This window comes from Gopherus flavomarginatus, chromosome 1 (genome assembly GCF_025201925.1).
Source record: "Gopherus flavomarginatus isolate rGopFla2 chromosome 1, rGopFla2.mat.asm, whole genome shotgun sequence".
NCBI classification, from domain to species: domain Eukaryota; kingdom Metazoa; phylum Chordata; order Testudines; family Testudinidae; genus Gopherus; species Gopherus flavomarginatus.
Window position 1 is genome coordinate 126,958,340 of NC_066617.1, and position 12,115 is coordinate 126,970,454.

Here is a 12,115-nt window from a genome sequence, read left to right on the forward strand (position 1 = left end):
GACTGGCATGTTTAATTTCTGCTGCTTAATTTTGTATAGGTTATTAAAACATAGTCCATGTAAGAGATTTGATATGTATTTACCCAGCAGTGTCTTTTGTAAAGGTGTGATATTCCACAGACTACACCCAGCTAGCAAGAATTAGATCTTAAAGCTATTGCAGTAATATCTTAGGCTAATGTAACCACTGGCCATTTTATGCTGCTTTTCTTTGATCCCTGGATAACTGTTAAGCTGCACAGATACTATATGTATCATTTTAGAGAATAGCTTGTGACCTAATTCTGCTCTGTTACATTAATACAATCCTATTAACCTGTTGCACAGATGTAATAGAACAGAATTTGGCTCCGTGTGTGGCTTATGTAGTTGTATGTATAGGCCTATTTTATACACACATGCACATAGTATTTCTTGTTAAGATGTTGCACAGATGTTTTAAATACTTTTCCAAAATGTGCTTTTAGGTTAGAAGAAACTTCACCTCCAGGTTGTGGATTTTGCCACATACCATATGATGAACTGAACATGCCATTCCCTGCTCATCTCATATACTGTTACAACTGCAGAAAACAAAAGGTTCCTGATGTTCTTTTCACAACAATAGATCTGCCTGCAGAGGCAATGGTTATTGGAAAGGGATGTCTTATTCAAGCCAGGTATCTGTCAAAATATTTATTTTCTTATTACTGTGCTGGAGAAAATTAGAAAATTTCCTCTTACTGTAGTTCAACAAAAGAGCAGATTTTATATTTTATGTTCAATTATGTGTAGTAACTAGCAACTACATGTTTATTTCCTGTTGTGATGTCATTAACTTTAGTTCTGTGCTTTTTATTTATACTAGTCTGTAGTACAGGGGTGCTGGAATAATTTGCATAATGGGGATGCTGAGAGCCATTGGACCAAACTGTAAATCCTATATATGATGGAAACTACTTCAAGCCAGGGGTTGTTGCCACATCCCCAGTACCCCTAGTTCCAACACTTATGCTGTAATACCTACTAAATTTATTGTATTCAGCCCACGTGGCTATGGAGAGCAAAGACTTGCAAGTACAGAATAAGGTTGCACATGCTACATATGCTCAGGTTAAAATAATTCAAAATACTGAACCAATGGAGTAGGTCACATGACTGGTTCTCTGGTGGTTTGGTCAGAATGGAGGTCCCATAATCATACTAAGATGTAAAACAAAATTCTCCTTTGAAATGATGACTGAGGTAAAACATTATAGCCACAGAACAGACATTTCTGCTACAGTGTTTTTCATTTAGCCCTGTTATACTGGAGAATGCAAGATCATACTGTGATTATTTCTTGTCAGAGGTTCCTAAAAGCATTATTAAATATCTTGGGTGGTTCTTTGCAAATAGATTATGATATTGTACTAAAAGATGTAACTAAAACTTAAGATTCCATCCACGTGTTCTTAATACTGGTAAAAAGAACTTTCACAGGCGGATATACTACACCACTTTCCAGAAAGGTAGCTGTGTTGGTTAGACAATCACATATGCAGTAATAGCACAGTACAAATTGTGTGAGAGAAGGGCAGATTCAGTGTCCCTAGATTTATATTATTTTTTTTATGATACTGTAATTTCCTATTCAGTTATACAGTACTTAATTTTCATTTTGTTTTGTCATTCTAACTACTGCACATACCGTATGTACACCAATGCAGATTCCTTAACATATTGAGTTAGCTTCAGTCATAATAAATGAAATAGGGGCACCTCTGGAAAGTTACTGAGTTGGTGTGAGGATGATCCTGGAGGAACTGCTGTAGTTATGTTACTCCAGGTAACTGTTGCTGTAAAGTGAAGTTGGATTACTTACATGATTTATAATATTGTGCCTTCCTCCCCATGTGCTTCTGTCAATAGAAGATGTGACGAAAGAACAGGAATGAGAATCATATCATGTGTGGCTCTTCCCTTGACTTGTGTGATCTTGAAAAAGTCACTTACCTTGTCTGTGCTTCAGTTTCCTCAACTGAAATACAAAAATACGTTATATCTGATTTTCTGTAAAGTTTAATTCGTTAGGGTTTATGAATTTCATGATGTCAGATGGAAGATGCTTCTATTGAGGCAAACATTTGCCTAAGTGTTGCAAGTCTCAGAACCATATAGAAATAATGACCACATATATCTCTTATTTTATATTTCTGAGCATTTGGTGTACGACTACGTAAGGAACTGTGATTCCAATTACCTTCAGTTCCTTTTCTACTGCCATAGACAGAGGTTTTAGAACTACTGTTCCATTTAGACTGCTGTGTAAGATTGATATCCTCTGCCTTTTTCTTTCTCTTTAGGTTTTTGGTGTGTGTGGGGTGGGAGGGTTGAAGGAGACACGCTAGCTAGTAGTAATTTAGAATAGTGCTATTACATGCTTCCAGGCAGATTCCTGTCTACTTCTGTCAAGTTCAAAGCTAATCATCTTTATGACAGACTAGAAAGAAATCTGATTTGTTCAAATTCAACATTTTGCATCATGTGGTGTTAATATATCTATTTGGTCTACGTTTTTATATGGCTGCCCATCACTACTGTACCTGAGCACCTCCTACATAAAATCAGTAGCAACAACAGAAGTCCATGGTGGACTTCATGGAGTCAGAATTCTATTATAATTGTATCACTTGTGGTGGAAAGGCTTTCTTAAAGAGGAAGTCTTTGCAACTTTTTCCTAAAGGTGATCAGACTCTGGGTTTTTCTGATGTCCGATAAAGGATACTTTGTCCTCAGCTTTCACATGCTTCCTCCTGGGCTTTGGGATCCGTGTTGTCCCAGAAGAGCAGAGCAGCAGTGGTTCATAGAGTGAAATTCAGTCTTCGATGTGGCTGGGGCTTGATCTAGTAATTGTTTTGAAAATAAGGAATAAGGCCTTAAACTGACATCGGAAGCTAACTGAAAGCCAACGGAGAGACTTGAGCACAAGCTTGAAGGGATCATTGTGGTCTGAACCATGGGGAAGATGGGTAGCTGCATTCTGTACCAGCTAGAGCCTGTACATTGCCTTCACATTCAGCTTTAGATACAGTGAATTGTAGTAATCCAGTCTGGAGGTGAAAAATGCATGAATTACTGTGGTCAGGCCCTCCTTCAGGAGGAAGGAGTGAAGCTTCCTGGCAAATTGGAAGTGAAAGCTGGCACTGAACCCTCCTCGGGGGAGCATCCAAGATGTTGACTGATGTGAGATGTGGTTGGAGCTTGGTGGTTACTATTTTCTCAATTATTTTGACCAGGAATAGGAAGTTGAAGAGATCTTTAGGGTTTAGTGTTGACTTCATGAGGACTGTGTGAACTATTGCATTTTCCAAGGAATTTAAGTGTGCTTTTCTGAAGGAAGCAGTGACAATTTCCATTAGTAGTGAGCATAGTTGTGCTGGCATCGATTCATTTCACAGGTTGTGATTCTAATATTATTCAAGGGCTTCTTGAGCCGTAGCATCTGTGATGGAGCCAGATTCAGCCAGGGATAGTGGGGCAGATAATAGTCTGGTCAGAAGGGTGGAATTTTCTTTTCTATTTCTTTTTATACGTAAGTATACAAGTACATCAGGGACTTCCAGTGTCTTGGAGAAGAACGCTTTCTGAAGGGGTACTCAGTTTTCACTTTTTTTTTTAACCCTTTCAGATTTACCTTGAATAGATTTAAACTCTCACTAATTAACAAGTCTTGTAAGTTCTGCTGATGGACACTAGAATTTTCTATACCTTGAAACTGAAGCATCCACAAAATACCTGTTAGGAGAAAAACTGAAAGACATGAAATTTCAGGTGGGACAGTCTTTTGAGGAGTATTTGGTTCTCTTCTGCTCCACCTTTGAGAAACATCTTGAATCTAAGCACAGTCATCAAGCTAGTAGGATGGAGCTGAGTGTACTGTAAAAGGTAGAGGAATCTGTCAGTTTGACTGGACAGTCTGATGATTGATACCATATCTGTCTCTACTGCTGCAGCTTCCTTCTGTGAACTACTTGAGTCTGACTACATTCTTATGAGGGAATTTGGATGTTTTGGCCTAAGCAGACCATAATAATAATCATTTATTGATACTGCAGTAGTTCTTAGATATTTCAAGCAGGTTGGGGATGCATTGTACTGGTTGCTATATAGACATACGTAGTAAGTGGCAGTCACTGCCCTGAAGAGTTTACAATCTAAATAGACAAAACAGTCAATCTCTTTTGATACTTCATGCCTTTGTTTCAGAAGTTAGATCTAAGGGTCTGAAGGCTTTGCCTCAGTTTTATGTGATGTATTCTGTATAGGTTCTTATATTGCCTTCATCACCATAACGTTGAGTGCCTTCCAGTAGTGCATTGGACAACAGGAGCTTTAGGTTCTTCCTAGTAGACGTCAGATTCCTGGGTCTCCCTGCAGACTTAGGTATGAAATAGTCCTTTTCTCACTCACCTAAGACTTTGGATGTTTGTTCCCTAGAAGATCACCCTAAATATGCAGTCTTCCCTTTGGACTCCTTTCTCGGGTGGCAGTTCTGCTATGATGTCATTGCAGTCTTACCCCTCTCAGCCTTTGTGTACTTTGGCCTATGTGACATCAGCTATCATAAGTGTCTTTCTTTGAGATGTTTATTCAATAGCAGCTCTAATTCTCCCCTTGGAACATACGTAAGGGGAGACCATCACCTCCTAAGCCTACTTGCTTTCTACTGATTATCCTGCAAGAAATTTGGTCAAATACTGATAAAAAAGGAAGAATTTGAAAATATCAAAAGCTTCAAGGTGGCATAGAGGCCAGTCCTTTTCTGCTTTGTCAGTGCAGTGTCGTTGCAACCTACATCTTTCCTTTTGATGACTAGCTAGTTCTGGAAGTTCTGGTTCTTCTTCAAGTGATGATCCCTATTGTATTCCATTGAGGCTAATACACATGTGCCATGTATCCAGAGCCAGATATTTTGAAAGTAGTAGTGTCTGTTGGGCTGTGCAAGTGCCCATGCTCCACCTCATGATTTCATCCAAGGTGGTAATGGGCAAGGTGGACCATCTGGGCCCTTAGCACCTTCTCACCGCTGCATGGTCTGAGTCAAAGTCTCTTCTGTTTTCTCCTCTCTTGTGATACACTTTTATAAACTGAGAAAAATACTTTTATTCTTGTACATAGTTAGTATTTTGTTATTTTTGTAGTAGCTTTTAGTGTAGTAATAGTTTTAGGATTGTAAGGACTTTGGGACGCCATTTCACCAGTTGACCACCTGTCCCCAGTACCCATGCGTGGGTACTGGATTACTCACTTCCTGTCCTCACTCATTCTTGGTCAACGATTTCATCACATTTCATCCTGGTCCAGTGTCTGCCCCCTTCCCAGTCCGTAACTGGGAAGGCCAGGCTCTCCACCTCAGGAAGCACCTCATGGAGGTCACCATGAGGCCACTGTCAGATCCAGGCTGTGGGGAACCCTCCCCCGCAAATATGTCAGCCTGAGCAATCTAAGAGCACACCACTTACTGCACCTCCCAGTTCAGTTCTGCTGGTACCAGTGCTATGGACCACTTGTTGGGTCCTTGCCATGAGGCAAGGAAGCATGTACATAAATATGGCAGTAAGTCTTCCTCCAGGTCCAAAAAGAATACTGCTCTAAGAGATCCCATCAGGGAGAAGCAACGCGTTCCAAGGCCACAAACACAATAAAAAGCTGCACAGAACGTCAGTTCCAGCCACTGACCCACATACTCCTTCCAGGTTGGTACTGCTGAAGTCAAGGGAACCTTTGGTTCCAAGACCATCCTGAGCTCCTGTTCCAACTGAGGAATTCATAGTGCTCCCCCTGGGGAAACTTGGATCAGCCGCTGAGCCTCATGAACTATTTGCACTGGCTGAGGTGAGATCTCCACGTCTTCAAGTGCCATTGCGTCCTCAGAGGGTGGGCTCCTGAACCTTAGACTTGCCTCCTTCGGGTCATGTTCCTGCCCACTCCTCTGAGGTTCCTGTGGTTCTACTGGCACCGCCATTCAAACTGAGCTCTGATTTCTCAGCATTAGAGAACTTGGACAGGGCACAGGGTCTGCCCCTCCCGTACTGCTGCTGTGAATACCCCACAGCCCTACCAGCTCAATGGCAGTACCCTCTCTTTGTTCAGCACTGGGGTCATTGGTACAATGCTCCATGGGGCCCTCCGCAGCATCTGCTGGGCTGGCCGTACTGGGGGGTTGTGGTTGCAGTGTCCACGTTCCCGCTTGTAAGGAGTCTTCACTCTCACCACTTAAACCTTCCCGAGAAGGCATTCTGAACAACTTTTGGAGGATGTACCCCTTAGTCCGACTTAGATGCTTCCGCCAGAACTGGAGCACTTTCTCTCATCATCCGTGGAAACCGCAGTTCTTTGATTTCCTCCTCGCTTCCAGATGACTACCATCAATTCCAAGAACTGTTATGTAGGATGGCTGATGCCCTCCATATTCCACTGGAGTAAGTGCAAGACAAGACACACCAATTGCTTGAAATGTTACTGCCTTGGCTTCAGCCAGAGTGTCCCTACCAATCAATTCTTCAACTGGCCCAGACTGTCTGGCACACTCCAGCTACCTGCACACCCACCCCCAAAGAGGCAGAGAAAAGGCTGTATGTACCTCCAGTGGGACCTGAGTTTTTCTTCTCTCACCTGCCACCCAATTCTCTCATCTTTCAGGCAGCATTGGAGTGGGCCCATCAGCAACACTCACATTCCACCCCAGTAGATAAAAGAGGGCAAACGCCTGGACCTTGGGGTTCACAAGGTTTTCTTCTCTGCCAGTTTTGCATTTCAAATTACCTGGCTCTGTTTGCAAACTACAACTTCCTTAACTATAGCAAAATGGCATACTTCACAAACTGCCCCAGCGGATCAAGCCCGATTCCAGGCTATACTGGATGAGAGGAGGCTGGTTGCGAGTACAACACTGAAGGCTGCAGTGGACTCATCAGACACTTCTTTAGGCATGAAGGCTATGGGGATCATGATGCGAAGGGAATTATGGCTGCATTCGTCAGGTTTCCTGAGGGAAGTCCAGATCACCGTAGAGGATCTCTTTCGATGAGTCTCATCTCTTCAACCAGAAGACTAATGATTCCCTTTGTTCCCTCAAGAATTCCAGAGCCACTGTGTGATCACTGCGTTTCTACACACTGGCACCCAGGTGAAAGTTCTACTTGTCTTCAAAGCAGCAATTTAGAGTTTCCCAGTTATTCCTCTAGTGGCCCTATGAGCTTCCTTGCAAACAGCGGAAAACCCAGCGACCCCATCCCTCAGATTCATCATCACAACCTTCTTCATCTCATACCCAGTCTTTCCAGAAGCGCTATTTATGAGTGCAATTAGAGAGCCGCCAACCACCCTGCCTCATGCCGTGCACCCAACTCATTCCATTTGAGGGGTGCCTATCACTCTTTTTTTACCACCTTGGAGTGCGATAACGGACAAATGGATCCTGGATGTCATTCAGTATGGCTATATGATCAAGTTCAAAATGCTACCTCATCCTCATCCCTCGCCTGGGCCTAACTTCAGGGACCACACTCACGATCGTATCCTAACCCTACAGGTAGACTCCCTGCTGCAAAGGTGAGTGATAGAACCTGTTCCCATGACACCACCAACATCTATTACATCAACAGACAAGGGGGCACAAGGCTGCCTGCACTTTGTGCAGAAGCAATTAATTTTTGGGACTGGCTTTGCCCATAAGATCCTGTTAAGAGCAGCATACCTTCCTGGGACTCAGAATGTAATTGTGGACTCTCTCAGCAGAAAGTTTGACTGACCATGAATGGGAGCTCCACGACACTGGTCGCTAGCATTTTCGACTGCTGGGAGACTCCAGCCAGGGACCTCTTTGCTTCCTATGCCAACAGCAAATGCACCCTGTGCTGCTCTGGGGGACTTGGTGTCCTTTTCCCCAGTGACGCACTAGTCCTTTGTTGGTCAGATAGCTCAATTACACCTTTCCTTCCTGCCATGAGTCCTACACAAGATCAGATGGAAAAGAGCAACGGTCATTCTGATTGCCCCATTCTGGCCTTACCAGTTCTGGTTTTCTCTTGTTCTCAGCATGTCATCGTGCTCCCTACTTCCACTGCCAATTTACCCAGAACTCATGCAACAAGGTGGATGGATCGGGTATCCCAATTCCCAGACTCTTCACCTCAGAGCCTGTTTTTTGGATGAGCACCTTCATTAGAGCAAGAATGTTCATCAGCAGTACAAGGCTGCTCTCAAATAAAGAAGAGGAGTCCAGAAGGTGATCCTATAGGACCAAATGGAAGTGTTTCACCTCCTGGGCTCAGTGGAAGTGTCTAGCCTCTAAGGATGTAGACATTCCTCCTCTTTTGGACTATATCCTCTCCCTAAAGACATCTGGCCTTGCTCTCAACTCCATCAGGGTGCACGTGGCTGCTGTCAGTACCTTCCACCCCCCTGCTCGGAGGACACTCCTTTACTCACCCCTTGACTACCAGGTTCTGGAAGGACTTCCTATGAACCTATACTCCTGTTCAGCCCATTGCTCCCCAATGAGACCTCAGTTTTGTCCTTACGATGTTAACAAAGTCACCTTTGAGCCTCTGGGCTCATGCTCTCTCTCTTCTCCCCATGAAGATTGCCTTTCTGGTAGCTATTACTTCTGCAAGACCGTCAGTCCGCCTCATCCTTTGTCACCTCAGATGAAACCATGAGGTGGAGCTAGGGTGCATGTGTGGACTAACGAACACTACCTTTTAAAAAATCTCTGCTTCCGGACACATGGCAAATGCATATAATCCGCAGTGAAATACAGATAGGGACCACATATCTTGAAGAACATCCAGTTATAGGTAAGTTATGTCTTCACTGACAGAGCCCTGCATGCTGAGTTGTCCCTAGTGAGAGAGAAATCAGAGAAACTTTTTTTGATATGTTGGAAGTCCGCAAGAAAGGGAAGACTGTTCTCATAAATTTCAAAGGACATGCAGAGGTAGTAAAGAATGCTGGGTGTCAACCTTCTTCAATATTTGCTTCGACAAAGTAAGCCTGAATACCTTTCTTAAGGTGTGACTGTACAGTTAGTGGGAGTTATAATATTTCTTTAACCACTCTGGATTGGCATCTCTGGTTGCCTCAGCAATGTTAGTTATGATTTCAGAGCTCAGAAAAGAAGTATCTCAGAATTAGTTGCTTTTCAGATTCAAAACCAACTTCCAGTATAAAATATTTGTATAATGTAATCAAACTTCATCTCAGTGTATTTTGAACTTACCATGTTAGCACTTCTCCAGTTCTGTAGTTATATTAGGTGTTGGTACAATATTTTTAAAGTGGAGTTATAACTGTGTTGGTGCCAGGATATGAGGGAGACAACGTAGGTGAGGTAATATCTTTTATTGGACTAACTCCTGTTGTGAAAAAAACGTGCATTTGAACGACTTAGAGCTCTTCTTCAGGTTTGAAGAAAGAAGCTTGTCTCTTTCTTCAACAGAAATTGGTCCAATAAAAGATATTGCTTTACTCAGCTTACCTCTCCAATAATTTTAAAGGCATAGTGCAGCGGTTTTCTGTGATCCACAGAACTCTCAGGTTCCTCAGACTATGTCTAAGGGGTCTGGGAAAGGTGGTTGTTACCATAGAACAGTGCTTTAAGCCTGTGGTCGGGTCCACAGACTATGTTTAAGATTTCCAAAGGGGTCCATCCTCACTGCCATTTGAAAGTTTTTTGGAGTCTGCAAATGAAAAAGGTTGAAAAACACTGGCATAGCGGGTGAAGCATATTCCTTGCTTTCTGAGTACATATTTATATATATTTTGATTACTAGAAGTAAATATGATTTCATAAAAAGAATTGACAAAAGTCATGCTTTCCAGTTTTTGTAATCTGTTTTAATAAGGGATGTTTCTTAATATTATTTAAAGTACATGAATTATTCTGCTTTACAAGTTACTTCTGTTCAAGGTTTCCAGTTTTCAGTTTAAACAGGTATTTTCCTATTAAAATATGACTGCAATTAAGGATAAAGATGTACAGCAAATATTTGTTAAAAGCCAAAAAGGGTCAATTTGATGTTGTGCTGACTTGATATTTAAAAAAATAGAAGTAAATTCCAGAAAATAACTTTTAATGTTTTGTCAAATATAAAAAGCCTTTTGCTCGCTTACAGAGTTTATCAGTGGCTAAAAATTAAAAGTGTTTACATGCGTAAAATAGACTAATTCTACATATGTGACAATTTCCATCAACAGGTTATGTCGCCTGAAAAAGAAAGCTCAAGCTGAAGCAAATGCAACATCCATCAGTAATCTGTTGCCATTTATGGAATATGAAGTACACACCCAGCTAATGAATAAACTTAAATTGAAAGGAATGAATGCTCTGTTTGGTCTGAGGATTCAGATTACAGTGGGTGAGAATATGCTGATGGGCTTGGCAGTAAGTGTTGCTTTTAATGCATAAATTTGAATTCCTCATTCTATTATATTCTGTTCTTCTAATTTCACAAAACCATTTGTGCCAATTTTGTATGATGGTGGAATTCTGGACAAATGGAGATATTTAAAAATTATAGTTTTATTAACAAATGAGATGGTGGAAAGGAAGGAGACCGCCACCTTCATGTTGACAGATCAGAATAGACTTACCTTGAATACCAGACACAATAGACTGGACTCTCTTGAAACTGAATTAGTAGATGAAAGTATCATAAGTACAGGAGGCTTCCCCCAAAATATGCTGTAGAAAAATCATAAATTCCTTTAATGGTTACTGTCGAGATCTGTTTTGATTCCATGTTCATGGGAGATGGGACTTGTCCTCACTGAGTATTTGTAAGTCTTTGGTTATCACCTAGGAAAAAAGAGGAACCTCCAATACTCCAGCCTGTTGCCTCTGCTCGTAATATTGATGGCCTCTTATGCCTCTATTACTTTCCATCTAACTATTAATTCCAAAGGAGCTGCATTGTGGTGTTGCATTAGCTTAACTCTGCAAGGTACACAACGCTTTCAACTATACTTACGATGTACTGTTTTTCATAGAATGAATTTGATGCTTCTTTCTGTTTAGTTTAAAATAAAATACAATTTAAAAAAAAACACACCTCAGAATGAATTTAGGAGACCCTCTGTGCTGTCCAGACTCTCTCATCTTTCTCTAACGTTTTATAAATATCCTCCGCGCACACACACCTTATTATATTTGTTTTTAATTCCATGCCCTCCTTTTTGGGGGCTTTCTGATGGCAGAGAAGTAATGACCAGTAGGTTTAAAGTGTTCTAGGCCTAATTATAAAATGTTGCACCACTGGCATCTCTGCTCTGCCTGTCATGTGTGCGGTTGGAATAGCCAAGCTTAATTCTATCTCTGCCAAAACATCTTAGTGAACAGATAGGCCCTGAGTAGAGGCTCTCAAGCTCTCTCTATCCTGACTGACACTTCCATTGAGAAGTTGGGCCCAGATGACCTCAGAGGCCATGTTTTTGAATGTGTATTAGTCGCCAGCTCCATTAGATGCCAAGAGGCGTCACCAACACTAGCCTTTTAAAGTACATATCTGCTGAGAGAAGTCTCAAAGCTATCCGGGCCAGCAGTCGAAAACAGACAAGAATCAGAGGATTCAAGGTTGAACCTCAACTCAGGCCTCAACCTGTGCTTCGTGGGAGAGCTAACAATATGCTGAGCTGCTGCTAAGCACCAATGAATTTTGCACCAACTCTGCGAAGAACAGTGATGCTTGATACATCTTATGTCTGATCTTGGATCAAGGTGTTTGGAACCAGTGAGAAGGTGGTGGTCTCCTTCCTTTCCACCATCTCACTTGTTAATTAAACTATAATTTTTAAATATCTCCATTTGTCCAGAATTCCACCATCATACAAAACTGGCACAAACGGTTTTGTGAAATTAGAAGAACATTTTATAAGGTTAGACATCACTGTTTTTGGCACGGTTGGTGCAAAACTCCATTGGTGCTTAGCAGTAGCTCACTGAATTGTATAGTCTCCCAGGAAGCACAGATTGAGGCCTGAGTTGAGGTTCAACCTTGACTCCTCTGATCCTTGTCGGTCTTCGACTGCTGGCCTGCTCTGTGTAACGCTTCCATTAATTCTGTGTCTGATGATAATGGCACTGATAAGTCAC

The 12,115-nt window shown here is 41.8% G+C and overlaps 1 protein-coding gene across 2 annotated transcripts in view; it reads left to right on the top strand.

Moving 5' to 3' along the window:
* C2CD5 (C2 calcium dependent domain containing 5) overlaps positions 1-12,115 on the top strand; it is a 109,210-nt gene that overhangs the window by 59,047 nt on the left and 38,048 nt on the right. For both annotated transcript variants that reach the window (XM_050968788.1, XM_050968779.1), the window contains 2 exons: positions 468-659; positions 10,222-10,408. In XM_050968788.1, the coding sequence (XP_050824745.1) occupies positions 468-659; positions 10,222-10,408 (379 nt within the window). The remainder of the gene's footprint in view (positions 1-467; positions 660-10,221; positions 10,409-12,115) is intronic.